This window comes from Coloeus monedula, assembly GCF_965178545.1.
Source record: "Coloeus monedula genome assembly, chromosome: 39".
Lineage (NCBI taxonomy): Eukaryota > Metazoa > Chordata > Aves > Passeriformes > Corvidae > Coloeus > Coloeus monedula.
Window position 1 is genome coordinate 1031903 of NC_138819.1, and position 14810 is coordinate 1046712.

Sequence of the window (14810 nt, forward strand, 5' to 3'; positions counted from 1 at the left end):
CCCCAAAACCTGGGAGCAGCCTAAAACTCTCCAAATTGGGGGGAGGGGGGCTTGGGGACACCCAAAAACCCAGGAATTGGGGGGGAGGGGGCTTGGGGACACCCCAAAACCCGGGAATCAGGGGGAGGGAGCTTGAGGACACCCCCCAGCACTGGGGCCCAGTTTGGGGGTGGGGGACACAGGGGTGACCCCAAAGCTTTGGAATCATCACTGGGGTGTCCCAGTGATCTTTTGGGGGGGGGGGCACAGCCTGGTTTGATTTTGGGGGTGTCCCAGGCACCCCTGGGTGCTCAGGGAAGGGGCACAACCCCCCACCCCCCACCCCATTCCCTTGGGGTGACCACCCGCGGGCAACACCGGGACCACCATTCGGGGGGGGTGTTTTAGGGGATCCCAGAACCTTTTTTAGGACTTGTTTTGGGGTTGTTTTTCGGGGGGCCCCCCCCACACGCAGGTACCTGAACGATCTGTACGTGCTGGAGCTGCGCCCGGGCTCGGGGGTCCTGGCCTGGGACATCCCCATCACTTACGGGGTGCTGCCCCCACCCCGCGAATCCCACACGGCCGTGGTGTACACGGAGCGCGACGGGAGGAGGTCCCGCCTGGTCATCTACGGGGGCATGAGCGGCTGCAGGCTGGGCGACCTCTGGACCCTGGACATCGGTACGGGGCCTTTTGGGGGGGGTTTTGGGGGTTTTGTGGGGTTTTAGAGGGTTTTGTGGGGTTTTGGGGTCAGGGGGCTCAGGGGCACTGAGGGGTGTCAGGGCAATGGGGCATCTACGGGGGCACTGGCGGCTGGAGGCTGGGCGACCTCTGGACCCTGGACATCGGTACGGGGCGTTTTGGGGGGGTTTTATGGGGTTTTATGGGGTTTTTGTGGGGTTTTGGGCTCAGGGGGCTCAGGGGCACTGAGGGGTGTCAGGGCAATGGGGCATCTACGGGGGCATGAGCGGCTGGAGGCTGGGGGGGCTCTGGACCCTCGACATCGGTATGGGGTGTTTTTGTGGGGTTTTGGGGTTTTTATGGGGTTTTAGAGGATTTTGTGTGGTTTTGGGGTCTGAGGGGCTCAGGGGATGTCCGTGGAGTGGGGTGGGAGGAGGTCCCGCCTGGTCATCTACGGGGGCATGAGCGGCTGCAGGCTGGGGGGGCTCTGGACCTTGGACATCGGTACGGGGCGTTTTGGGGGGGTTTTGGGGGTTTTGTGGGGTTTTGGGGTCTGAGATGCTCAGGTGCACTGAGGGGTGTCAGGGCAATGGGGCATCTACGGGGGCATGAGCGGCTGGAGGCTGGGGGGGCTCTGGATGCTCGACATCGGTACGGGGCCTTTTAGGGGGGTTTTGGGGGTTTTTGTGTGGTTTTTTTGGGTTTTGTGTGGTTTGGGGGTCTGAGGGGCTCAGGGGATGTCCGTGGAGTGGGGTGGGAGGAGGTCCCGCCTGGTCATCTACGGGGGCATGAGCGGCTGCAGGCTGGGCGACCTCTGGACCCTGGACATCGGTATGGGGTGTTTTGGGGGGGTTTTGGGGTTTTTGTGGGGTTTTGGGGTCAGGGGGCTCAGGTGCACTGAGGGGTGTCAGGGTAATGGGGCATCTACGGGGGCATGAGCGGCTGCAGGCTGGGGGGGCTCTGGACCCTCGACATTGGTACGGGGCCTTTTGGGGGGTTTTGGGGGTTTTATGGGGTTTTTGTGGGGTTTTGGGGTCAGGGGGCTCAGGGAAAGTGAGGGGTGTCAGGGCCTTTTGGGGCATCTACGGGGGCATGAGCGGCTGCAGGCTGGGGGGGCTCTGGGCGCTCGACATCGGTACGGGGCCTTTTGGGGGGGTTTTGGGGTTTTTATGGGGTTTTTGTGGGGTTTTGGGGTCAGGGGGCTCAGGGGAAGTGAGGGGTGTCAGGGGAATGGGGCATCTACGGGGGCATGAGCGGCTGCAGACTGGGCGACCTCTGGACCCTGGACATTGGTACGGGGCGTTTTGGGGTTTTTTTGGGGGTTTTATGGGGTTTTAGGATGTTTTGGGGTCAGGGGGCTCAGAGGAAGTGAGGGGTGTCAGGGCAATGCGGCATCTACGGGGGCACTGGCGGCTGGAGGCTGGGCGACCTCTGGACCCTGGACATCGGTATGGGGTGTTTTAGGGGGGTTTTGGGGTTTTTGTGGGGTTTTGGGGTCTGGGAGGCTCAGGTGCACTGAGGGGTGTCAGGGCAATGGGGCATCTACGGGGGCATGAGCGGCTGCAGGCTGGGCGACCTCTGGACCCTGGACATCGGTACGGGGCGTTTTAGGGGGGTTTTGGGGGTTTTATGGGTTTTTTGTGTGGTTTAGGGGTCTGGGAGGCTCAGAGGAAGTGAGGGGTGTCAGGGGAATGGGGCATCTACGGGGGCATGAGCGGCTGGAGGCTGGGGAGGCTCTGGACCCTGGACATCGGTACGGGGTGTTTTGGGGTTTTTTTGGGTTTTTGTGGGGTGTTTTTAGGGGTTTTTGGGGTTTTGGGGTCTGGGTAGCTGAAGGGCACTGGGGGCTGTCAGGGCAATGGGGCATCTTTGGGGGTGTGAGCGGCTGCAGACTGGGCGACCTCTGGACGCTCGACATTGGTACGGGGCGTTTTGGGGTTTTTTAGGGGTTTTATGGGGTTTTTGTGGAGTTTTTTAGGGTTTTTGTGTGGTTTTGGGGTCTGGGGGGCTCAGGAACTGAGGGGTGTCAGGGGGATGGGGCATCTTTGGGGGTGTGAGCGGCTGCAGGAACTCTGGACCCTGGACATCATGTGTTGGGGTTTTTTTGGGGTTTTTGTGGGGTTTTGGGGTTTTTTGGGGTTTTTGTGGGGTTTTGGGGTCTGGGGGGCTTAGGGGAGCCGAGGGGTGTCAGGGGAATGGGGCATCTTTGGGGCCATGGGTGGGTGAAGGGGCAGGGGGGGTCTGTGGACCCCCAATACGGGTTTGGGGCCCTTTGAGGTTTTTGGGGTTTGGGGGATCTGGGGCCCGGCAGAACTGGGGGGCTCAGGGGGACGTTTCTTCAAATTTTGAGGAGTTTTGGGGCTTTCTCTGTGCATTTTGAGTTGTTGGTGTTTGGAGAGGGGGATTTGGGGCTTTTTTCTCACGTTTTGGGGTTGTTTTCTTGTGGTTTGGGTCATTTTGGGGCTGCTTTTTCACATTTTGAGTGATTTTTGGGTCCTTTATCCACATTTGAGTGGTTTTAGGGCTGTTTCCTCGTGTTTTGGGTGGTTTTGAAACCATTTTTTCCCATTTTGGGTGGTTTTGGAGAGATTTCTTCGTGTTTTGAGTGATTTTGGAGCCAATTTATTGCATTTTGAATATTTTGTCTCATTTGGAGCTTTTGTGGTTGTCTCCTCACATTTTGGGGCCGTTTCCTCACGTTTTGGGTGATTTTTGAAGCATTTCTTCTTGTTTTGAGAGCATTTCCTCACACTTAAGGTTGTTTTGGGGCTGTTTCCTCACGTTTTGAGGCCGTTTTGTCACATTTTTGGGTGGTTTTGGGGCTGTTTTCTCGTGTTTTGGGTGATTTTGGGGCCATTCCCACACTTTTTGGGTAATTTTGGGGCCATATTGTCCCATCATGGGTGATTTTGGGGCCGTTTCTTCCCATCCTGGGTGATTTTGGGGCCGTTCCCTCACGTTTTGGGTGGTTCTGGGTGATTTTGGGGTCATTCTCTCACATTTTGGGGCCGTTTCCTCCCATCCTGGCTGATTTTGGGGCCGTTCCCTGACGTTTTGGGGTTTTTGGGGTCTCTCAGAGACGCTGACGTGGAACAAGCCGATCCTGAGCGGGGTCGCTCCCCTCCCCCGCAGCCTCCACTCTGCCACCACCATCGGCAACAAGTGAGTCTGGGGGCGACCCCCCCCCCCAAAAAAAACCCCAAATCCCCCCCTCAGGGCTCCCCTGACACCCCCCAAAAAAAACCCCAAAACCCCCCTTTAGAGGACCCCCGACCCCCCCCCCAGAAAAACCCCAAATCCTCCTCTCAGTGCTCCCCTGACACCCCCCAAAAAAACCCCCCTAACCCCCCTTCAGGGGTCCCCTGACACCCCCAAAAAAAACCCCAAATCCTCCTCTCAGGGGTCCCCCGACCCCCCCCCCAAAAAAACCCCAAAACCCCCCTTTAGAGGTCCCCTGACCCCCTCCCCAAAAAACCCAAATCCCCCCCTCAGGGATTCCCTGATCCCCCCCAACAAAACCCCAAATTCCCCCCTCAGGGGCCCCTGACCCCCCCCCAAAAAAAACCCCAAATCCCCCCACCCTCAGGGGTCCCCCAACACCCCCGCAAAAAAACCCCAAGACCCCCCTAAAAAAAACCCCCAACCCCCCCCCCCAAAAAAAACCCCAAATCCCCCCCTCAGGGCCGCATAGTTTTTTTGGGGTGGGGGTCTCTGGGTGCCCCCCACCCCCCTGACCTTTGACCCCCCCCTCAGGATGTACGTTTTTGGGGGGTGGGTGCCCCTGGTGATGGACGACGTGAAGGTGGCGACGCACGAGAAGGAGTGGAAGTGCACCAACACCCTGGCCTGCCTCAACCTGGGTGAGGAGGGGGCTGGGACCCCCAAACTGACCCCAAACCCACCCTAAAACCCTCCAAAACTCAAAAACCACCCCAAACCCACCCTAAAACCCTCCAAAACTCAAAAACCACCCCAAACCCACCCTAAAACCCCCCAAAACTCAAAAACCACCCCAAACCCACCCTAAAACCCTCCAAAACTCAAAAACCACCCCAAACCCACCCTAAAACTCTCCAAAACTCAAAAACCACCCCAAACCCACCCTAAAACCCCCCAAAACTCAAAAACCACCCCAAACCCACCCTAAAACTCTCCAAAACTCAAAAACCACCCCAAACCCATCCTAAAACCCCCCCCCCCCCCAAAGCTGAGCCTGGGTGAGGAGGGGGCCGGGACCCCCAAAAACCACCCCAAACCCACCCTAAAACCACCCCAAACCCACCCTAAAAGCCCCCCAAAGCTGAGCCTGGGTGAGGAGGGTGCTGGGACCCCCAAACTGACCCCCAAATCCACCCTAAAACCCCCCAAAACTCAAAAACCACCCCAAATCCACCCTAAAACCCCCCAAAACTCAAAAACCACCCCAAATCCACCCTAAAACCCCCCAAAACTCAAAAACCACCCCAAACCCACTCTAAAACCACCCCAAAGCTGAGCCTGGGTGAGGAGGGGGCCAGGACCCCCAAAAACCACCCTAAAACCTACCCTAAAATCCCCCCCAAAGCTGAGCCTGGGTGAGGAGGGGGCCGGGACCCCCAAACCCACCCTAAAACCCCCCCAAAGCTGAGCCTGGGTGAGGAGGGGGCCGGGACCCCCAAACCCATCCTAAAACCCCCCCAAAGCTGAGCCTGGGTGAGGAGGGGGCCGGGACCCCCAAAAACCACCCCAAACCCACTCTAAAACCACCCCAAAGCTGAGCCTGGGTGAGGAGGGGGCTGGGACCCCCAAAAACCACCCCAAACCCACCCTAAAACCCCCCCAAAGCTGAGCCTGGGTGAGGAGGGGGCCGGGACCCCCAAACCCACCCTAAAACCCCCCCAAACCTGAGCCTGGGTGAGGAGGGGGCCGGGACCCCCAAAAACCACCCCAAACCCACCCTAAAACCCCCCCAAAGCTGAGCCTGGGTGAGGAGGGGGCCGGGACCCCCAAAAACCACCCCAAACCTACCCTAAAACCCCCCCAAAGCTGAGCCTGGGTGAGGAGGGGGCTGGGACCCCCAAAAACCACCCCAAACCCACCCTAAAACCCCCCCAAAGCTGAGCCTGGGTGAGGAGGGGGCCGGGACCCCCAAAAACCACCCCAAACCCACCCTAAAACCCCCCCCCCAAAGCTGAGCCTGGGTGAGGAGGGGGCTGGGACCCCCAAAAACCACCCCAAACCCACTCTAAAACCCCCCCAAAGCTGAGCCTGGGTGAGGAGGGGGCCGGGACCCCCAAAAACCACCCCAAACCTGTCCTGGGACCTCCAGAAGAGCCCCCCTCATGTCCTGAGAGCCTCCCAACCCCCTCCCTGAGCCCCCCAAATTCCCCCCAAATCCCCTCTCTGACCCCCCCAAATCCCCTCTCTGCCCCCCCAAACCCCTCCCTGTCCCCCCAAATCCCCCCAACCCCCATCCCAACCCCCCCAAATCCCCTCTCTGACCCCCCCGGCCCCCCCAGACTCGATGGCCTGGGAGCCGCTGGTGCTGGAGACGCTGGAGGACAACGTGCCGCGGGCACGGGCCGGGCACTGCGCCGTGGCCATCGCCACCCGCCTGTACATCTGGAGTGGCCGCGACGGCTACCGCAAGGCCTGGAACAACCAGGTGTGCTGCAAGGACCTGTGGTACCTGGAGACAGGTGAGTCTGGGGGCTGCAAGGACCTGGGGGGGGCCTGGAACAAGCAGGGGGGGCTGCAAGGACCTGGGGGGGGCTGGAACAAGTAGGGGGGCTGCAAGGACCTGGGGGGGGCTGGAACAAGCAGGGGGGGCTGCAAGGACCTGAGGGGGGCTGGAACAAGTAGGGGAGGCTGCAAGGACCTGAGGTAGCTGGAGACAGGTGAGTCTGGGGGCTGCAAGGACCTGGGGGGGGCTGGAACAAGCAGGGGGGGCTGCAAGGACCTGAGGTAGCTGGAGACAGGTGAGTCTGGGGGCTGCAAGGACCTGTGATAGCTGGAGACAGGTGAGTCTGGGGGCTGCAAGGACCTGGGGGGCCTGGAGACAGGTGAGTCTGGGGGCTGCAAGGACCTGGGGGGGGGCTGGAACAAGCAGGGGGGCTGCAAGGACCTGAGGTAGCTGGAGACAGGTGAGTCTGGGGGCTGCAAGGACCTGTGGTAGCTGGAGGGAGACAGGTGAGTCTGGGGGCTGCAAGGACCTGAGGTAGCTGGAGACAGGTGAGTCTGGGGGCTGCAAGGACCTGGGGGGGGGCTGGAGACAGGTGAGTCTGGGGGCTGCAAGGACCTGAGGGGCCTGGAACAAGCAGGGGGGGCTGCAAGGACCTGGGGGGGGCTGGAGACAGGTGAGTCTGGGGGCTGCAAGGACCTGTGGTACCTGGAGACAGGTGAGTCTGGGGGCTGCAAGGACCTGGGGGGGGGCTGGAGACAGGTGAGTCTGGGGGCTGCAAGGACCTGGGGGGGGGGCTGGAGACAGGTGAGTCTGGGGGCTGCAAGGACCTGAGGTAGCTGGAGACAGGTGAGTCTGGGGGCTGCAAGGACCTGTGGTAGCTGGAGGGAGACAGGTGAGTCTGGGGGCTGCAAGGACCTGGGGGGGGCTGGAGACAGGTGAGTCTGGGGGCTGCAAGGACCTGGGGGGGGCCTGGAGACAGGTGAGTCTGGGGGCTGCAAGGACCTGAGGGGCCTGGAACAAGCAGGGGGGGCTGCAAGGACCTGAGGTAGCTGGAGACAGGTGAGTCTGGGGGCTGCAAGGACCTGGGGGGGGGGCTGGAACAAGCAGGAGGGGCTGCAAGGACCTGGGGGGCCTGGAGACAGGTGAGTCTGGGGGCTGCAAGGACCTGGGGGGGGCTGGGTGACCCAGGTGTGATGGAAGTGGTACAGGTGTGACCCAGGGGTGACCCAGGTGTGACCTAAGTGTGATGTGAGTGGTGTAAGTGTGACCCAGATGTGATCCAGATGTGATGTGAGTGACCTGGGTGGGACCTGGGTGTGATGTGAGTGAGCCAGGTGTGAGCCAGGTGTGAGCCAGGTGTGACATGGGTGACCCAGGCATGACCCAGGTGTGATGTGAGTGGCGTAGGTGTGGCCCAGGTGTGACATGGGTGACCCAGGTGTGACCCAGGGGTGATGTGAGGGAGCCAGGTGTGACCTGGGTGTGACCCAGGTGTGACATGGGTGACCAAAGTGTGACCCAGGTGTGACATGAGGGACCCAGGTGTGACCCGGGTGTGACCCAGGTGTTACATGGGTGATCCAGGTGTGACATGGGTGACCCAAGTGTGACCCGGGTGTGACCTGGGTGACCCAGGTGTGACCCAGGTGTGACATGGGTGACCCAGGTGTGATCTGGGTGTGACCCAGGCATGACCCAGGTGTGATCTGGGTGTGACATGGGTGACCCAGGTGTGATCTGGGTGTGACATGGGTGACCCAGGTGTGACCCAGGTGTGATCTGGGTGTGACCTGGGTGTGACATGGGTGACCCAGGTGTGACCCAGGTGTGACATGGGTGACTCAGGTGTGACCTGGGTGTGACCTGGGTGACCCAGGTGTGATCTGGGTGTGACCTGGGTGTGACATGGGTGCCCCAGGTGTGACCCAGGTGTGACCTGGGTGTGACATGGGTGACTCAGGTGTGACCCAGGTGTGACATGGGTGACCCAGGTGTGATCTGGGTATGACATGGGTGACCCAGGTGTGACCCAGGTGTGACCTGGGTGTGACATGGGTGACTCAGGTGTGACCCAGGTGTGACATGGGTGACCCAGGCGTGCCCCAGGTGTGACATGGGTGTGACATGGGTGCCCCAGGCGTGCCCCAGGTGTGACCTGGGTGTGACATGGGTGACTCAGGTGTGACCCAGGTGTGACATGGGTGACCCAGGCGTGCCCCGGGTGTGACATGGGTGACCCAGGCGTGCCCCAGGTGTGACCCAGGTGTGACATGGGTGACTCAGGCGTGCCCCGGGTGTGACATGGGTGACCCAGGCGTGCCCCAGGTGTGACCCAGGTGTGACATGGGTGACTCAGGTGTGACCCAGGTGTGACCTGGGTGACCCAGGTGTGACCCAGGTGTGACATGGGTGACCCAGGTGTGATCTGGGTGTGACATGGGTGACCCAGGTGTGACCCAGGTGTGACCTGGGTGACCCAGGTGTGACCCAGGTGTGACATGGGTGACCCAGGCCTGACTCAGGTGTGATCTGGGTATGACATGGGTGACTCAGGTGTGACCCAGGTGTGATCTGGGTGTGACCTGGGTGACCCAGGTGTGATCTGGGTGTGACATGGGTGACCCAGGTGTGACCCAGGTGTGACCTGGGTGACTCAGGTGTGACCCAGGTGTGACGTGGGTAACCCAGGCGTGACCCAGGCGTGCCCCCCGTTTGTGTGTCCCCGCAGAGCGCCCGCCGGCGCCGGGCCGTGTCCAGCTGGTCAGGGCTAACACCACGTCGCTGGAGGTGAGCTGGGGCGCGGTGCCCACGGCCGACTCGTACCTGCTGCAGCTGCAGAAGTACGAGCTGCCCGCCGCGCCCGCGCCGCCCCCGGTGCCCTCGGTGCCCGCCAACCCCCCCAAGAGCCCCGCGCCCGCCGCGCCCGCGCCCCCCCCGGCGCCCCCCGCGCTGCCCCAGCTGGGCGGCGTGGGGCTGACCCTGCTGTCCCCGCCCGCCGCGCCCCCCAACCCGCCCAACCCCCCCGGAGTGGCCGCGGCGGCGGCGGCCGGGGGTGGCACCGGGGGGGCGGCGGCGGCGGCGGGGGGCACGGGGGGCACGGTGACCGCCCCCCCCAGCGCCACCCTGCAGGTGCTGCCCGCGGCGGGGGGGGCAACCCCAGCGGGCCCCGGAGCGGCCACGACGGGGAGGGCACCCGGTGAGTGACCCCTGGGGACATCAGGGGGGATGGGAGGGGGGCACGGGGACATCGGGGGGGGGGATGGGGGGACAAGGGGGGGGGGTTTGGGGATGCAGGGGTGGGGGGCACGGGTGCCATGGGGGGGGTCAGGGATGTGCTGAGGGTGTCGGGAGGGGTCCCTGGGTGTTGGGAGGGGTCCCTGGGTGGCAGGGGGGGTCCCTGGGTGTTGGGAGGGGTCCCTGGGTGGCAGGGGGGGTCCCTGGGTGTTGGGAGGGGTCCCTGGGTGGCAGGGGGGGGTCCCTGGGTGTCGGGAGGGGTCCCTGGGTGGCGGGGGGGGGTCCCTGGGTGTCGGGAGGGGTCCCTGGGTGGCAGGGGGGGGTCCCTGGGTGGCAGGGGGGGTCCCTGGGTGTTGGGAGGGGTCCCTGGGTGGCAGGGGGGGTCCCTGGGTGTTGGGAGGGGTCCCTGGGTGTCGGGAGGGGTCCCTGGGTGTTGGGAGGGGTCCCTGGGTGGCAGGGGGGCTCCCTGGGTGGCAGGGGGGGTCCCTGGGTGTTGGGAGGGGTCCCTGGGTGGCAGGGGGGGGTCCCTGGGTGTCGGGAGGGGTCCCTGGGTGGCGGGGGGGGGTCCCTGGGTGTCGGGAGGGGTCCCTGGGTGGCAGGGGGGGGTCCCTGGGTGGCAGGAGGGGTCCCTGGGTGGCAGGAGGGGTCCCTGGGTGTCCCCACCCCTGCCCTGAGCCCTCTGTGCCCCCCCCCAGGTGTCCCGGCGGTGCTGAAGGTGACCGGTCCCCCTGCGGCCACCGCGGGGCCCCCGCTGGTCACCGTGCGCTCGGCCGGGCCCGGCAAGGCCCCGGTGACGGTGACGTCCCTGCCCGCGGGCGTCAGGATGGTGGTGCCCACCCAGAGCCCCCAGGGCACGGTGAGCGCGGGGACACCTGGGGGGACGCCCGGGATGGGGGGGGGGACACGGGGAGGGGACACCTGGGGGGGAGTTCTGGGGACACAGAGGGGACGCGGGGGGGACCTGGGTGTCTGCAGGTGTGCCCAGCTGTGCCCAGCTGTGCCCCAAGGGTGACAGGTGCCCCTGGGTGTGCCCAGCTGTGTCTCAGGGGTGAGTAGTGCACCCAGGTGTGCCCTTGGGTGTGTCCAGGTGTGCCCCTGGATGTGTCCAGCTGTGCCCAGCTGTGTCCCAGGGTTGGCAAGTGTCTCAGCTGTGTCCCAGGGGTGACAGATGCCCCCAGCTGTGTCCCAGCTGTGACAGGTGTCCCCAGCTGTGTCTGAGCTCTGAGAGGTGCCCCCAGCCGTGCCCAGGTGTGACAGGTGCCCCCAGCTGTGTCCAGCTGTGTCCCAGCTGTGACAGGTGCCCTCAGGTGCCCCAAGCCGTGCCCAGGTGTGACAGGTGCCCCCCGGTGTCCCCAGCTGTGTCCCAGCTGTGACAGGTGTCCCCAGGTGTCCCCAGGTGTGACAGGTGCCCCCAGCCATGCCCAGGTGTGACAGGTACCCCCAGGTGCCCCCAGCCATGCCCAGGTGTGACAGGTGCCCCCAGGTGTGACAGGTGTCCCCAGCTGCCCCCAGCCGTGCCCAGGTGTGACAGATGCCCCCCGGTGTCCCCAGCCGTGCCCAGGTGTGACAGGTGCCCCCAGCTGCCCCCAGGTTTGACAGGTGCCCCCAGCTGCCCCCAGGTGTGACAGGTGTCCCCAGCCGTGCCCAGGTGTGACAGGTGTCCCCAGCTGCCCCCAGGTGTGACAGGTGCCCCCAGGTGCCCCGAGCCGTGCCCAGGTGTGACAGGTGTCCCCAGCTGTGCCCAGGTGTGACAGGTGTCCCCAGCCGTGCCCAGGTGTGACAGGTGTCCCCAGCTGTGCCCAGGTGTGACAGGTGTCCCCGCTGCCCGCAGGTGATCGGCAGCAGCCCCCAGATGAGCGGCATGGCAGCGCTGGCAGCGGCGGCCGCTGCCACCCAGAAGATCCCCCCGGCCTCGGCCCCCACCGTGCTCAGCGTCCCCGCGGGGGCCACCATCGTCAAGACGGTGGCCGTGACCCCCGGGACCACCACCCTGCCCGCCACCGTCAAGGTGGCCTCGTCCCCCGTCATGGTAAGGGCCACCGGGGGGGCTGCGGATGGCACTGGGGTCTGGGGGGGGGGGGTCCTTGGTGGGGCGGGGTCATCGTCACCGTGCTGGCACCGAGGGGCTCGGGGGAGCCCTCCTGGGCCACTGGGAGGCTCAGGAGGGACCCTGAGGTGTCACCTCAGGGGGGTTGAGGGGGTCCTTCCGTGTCACCAGAGGGCACGGGGTGACCCCACGGGGTCACCGGGAGACTCGGGGTGCCCCCCACACCCCCGTGGGTGCCCCCCACCCACCCCGGTGTCCCCACGGTGTCCCCCCCACCCCCCCCCAGGTGAGCAACCCGGCCACGCGGATGCTGAAGACGGCGGCCGCCCAGGTGGGCACGGCCGGGGCATCCCCTGCGGCCACCAACGCGGCCACCAGGCCCATCATCACCGTCCACAAGTCCGGCACGGTGACCGTGGCCCAGCAGGCCCAGGTGGTCACCACCGTGGTCGGAGGGGTCACCAAGACCATCACGCTGGTCAAGAGCCCCATCTCCGTCCCGGGGGGCAGCGCCCTGGTGAGGGGGGACCCCAGGTTTGGGGGTCCTGGGGGGGCTCTGGGGAGCCGGATTTGGGGGGGGTCTTGGGGGGTTTGGGGTCATGGACACCTCGATTTAGGGATCTCTGGGGCTGTGGAGACTCCAACTGGGGGGTTCTGGGGGGCTCTGGGACTGCGGGGAACCAGATTTGAGGGGTCCTGGGGGGCTCTGGGGATGTGGGGAGCCAGATTTGGGGGGGTCTTGGGGGGTTTGGAGTCATGGACACCTCGATTTAGGGGTTCTGGGGGGCTCTGGGACTGCGGGGACCCAGATTTGAGGGGTCCTGAGGGGCCACAACCCCGAATTTCCCCCCTTTTTGGGGTCCTGGGGGGGGGGGGGGGGGGGGGAGTCCTTTAACTCCAAACCGCCTAAATTTGGGGGTGCTGGGGGCTTTAAAACCCATCAAAGGTTGGGATTTGGGGTTCCTTTTGGGGGTCCCGGGGGTCTCTGAGCCCCCCCGGCCCCCCCAGATCTCCAACCTGGGCAAGGTGATGTCGGTGGTGCAGACGAAGCCGGTGCAGAGCTCGGCCGTCACCGGGCAGGCCTCGAGCGGCCCCGTGACCCAGATCATCCAGGTGGCAGCACCAAGAGTACCCCAAAACCCCCCCAAAATACCCAAAAACACCCCCCAAAATTACCCCAAAATTATCCCCGAAATTACCCCAAAATACCTTCCGAGTTACCCCAAAGTACCCCCTAAACTACCGGAAAATTCCCCCGAAGTATCCAAAAATATCCCCAAAATACCTCACAAAGGTATCCAAAAATACCCCCCAAATTACCCAAAAATACCCCCCAAATTACCCAAAAATACCTCCCAAATTACCCAAAATCCTACCCAAATTACGCAAAAATACCCCCCAAAATTACCCCAACCCCCCCAAATACCCCTAAATTACCCAAAAATACCCCCCAATTACCCCAAAATACCCCCATAAGGACCCAAAAGTACCCCCGAAACACTCCCCAAATTACCCCCAAATACTCCAAAATTACCCCCAAAATACCCCCCAAAATTACCCAAAAATACCCCCCCCCCAATTACGGAAGAATACCCCCAAAATTACCCCCAAATTACCACAAAATACCCCCTGAATTGCCCAAAAATACCCCCAAAATTACCCCAACCCCCCCCCCCCAAATACTCCAAAATACTCCAAAATCCCCCCAAATTCTCTTGAGTCCCTGAACCCCCTGAGTTTTTCAGAACCCCCTGAGATCCCCTCCCCCCTCACTGCCCCCTCCCCCTCACTGACCCCTCGCTTCCCCCTCCCCCACAGACCAAGGGCCCCCTGCCCGCGGGGACGATCCTGAAGCTGGTGACGTCGGGGGAGGGGAAGCCCACCACCATCCTGACCAGCACGCAGGCGGGGGCGGGGGCCGCCAAGCCCCCCACCATCCTGGGCATCAGCAGCGTGTCCCCCAGCACCACCAAGCCCGGGACCACCACCATCATCAAAACCATCCCCATGTCGGCCATCATCACCCAGTCAGGGGCTACCGGTGAGCGAGACCCCTCCCCAAATGAACCTGAGACCCCCAGAACTGCCCTGAGCCCCCTGAGACCCCCCCCAGACCCCCTGCACTGACCCCATCAAAGCCATCCCCATGTCGGCCATCATCACCCAGTCAGGGGCTACCGGTGAGTGAGACCCCTCCCCAAATGAACCTGAGACCCCCAGAACTGCCCTGAGCCCCCTGAGACCCCCCCCAGACCCCCTGCACTGACCCCATCAAAGCCATCCCCATGTCGGCCATCATCACCCAGTCAGGGGCTACCGGTGAGCGAGACCCCTCCCTAAATGAACCTGAGACCCCCAAACCTGCCTGGCCCTCCTGAGACCCCCCCCAGACCCCCTGCACTGACCCCATCAAAGCCATCCCCATGTCGGCCATCATCACCCAGTCGGGGGCTACCAGTGAGCGAGACCCCTCCCCAAATGAACCTGAGACCCCCAGAACTGCCCTGAGCCCCCTGAGACCCCCAAACCCCACTGAGACCCCCACTGACCCCATCAAAGCCATCCCCATGTCGGCCATCATCACCCAGTCAGGGGCTACCGGTGAGCGAGACCCCTCCCCAAATGAACCTGAGACCCCCAGAACTGCCCTGAGCCCCCTGAGACCCCCAAACCCCACTGAGACCCCCACTGACCCCATCAAAGCCATCCCCATGTCGGCCATCATCACCCAGTCAGGGGCTACCGGTGAGTGAGACCCCCCCCCAAATGAACCTGAGACCCCCAGAACTGCCCTGAGCCCCCTGAGACCCCCAAACCCCACTGAGACCCCCTGCACTGACCCCATCAAAGCCATCCCCATGTCGGCCGTCATCACCCAGTCAGGGGCTACCGGTGAGCGAGACCCCCCCCCCAAATGAACCTGAGACCCCCAAACCTGCCTGGCCCTCCTGAGACCCCCCCAGACCCCCTGCACTGACCCCATCAAAGCCATCCCCATGTTGGCCATCATCACCCAGTCAGGGGCTACCGGTGAGCGAGACCCCCCCCCCCAAATGAACCTGAGACCCCCAGAACTGCCCTGAGACCCCCAAACCCCACTGAGACCCCCACTGACCCCATCAAAGCCATCCCCATGTCGGCCATCATCACCCAGTCAGGGGCTACCGGTGAGCGAGACCCCTCCCCAAATGAACCTGAGACCCC

General features: G+C 63.6%; 1 protein-coding gene across 7 annotated transcripts in view; it reads left to right on the forward strand.

Annotated features, from left to right (window-relative positions):
* Positions 1 to 14810, forward strand: part of HCFC1 (host cell factor C1) — a 33291-nt gene that overhangs the window by 5905 nt on the left and 12576 nt on the right. For 5 of the 7 annotated variants that reach the window (XM_082300379.1, XM_082300381.1, XM_082300378.1 and 2 more), the window contains 10 exons: positions 455 to 663; positions 3741 to 3825; positions 4417 to 4523; positions 6162 to 6341; positions 9054 to 9521; positions 10255 to 10415; positions 11391 to 11588; positions 11893 to 12123; positions 12615 to 12719; positions 13425 to 13647. In XM_082300379.1, the coding sequence (XP_082156505.1) occupies positions 455 to 663; positions 3741 to 3825; positions 4417 to 4523; positions 6162 to 6341; positions 9054 to 9521; positions 10255 to 10415; positions 11391 to 11588; positions 11893 to 12123; positions 12615 to 12719; positions 13425 to 13647 (1967 nt within the window). Of the gene's footprint in view, positions 1 to 454; positions 664 to 1407; positions 1495 to 2210; positions 2259 to 3740; positions 3826 to 4416; positions 4524 to 6161; positions 6342 to 9053; positions 9522 to 10254; positions 10416 to 11390; positions 11589 to 11892; positions 12124 to 12614; positions 12720 to 13424; positions 13648 to 14810 lie in introns of those variants that run through there. The other 2 variants (XM_082300383.1, XM_082300382.1) reach the window with 2 other exon arrangements.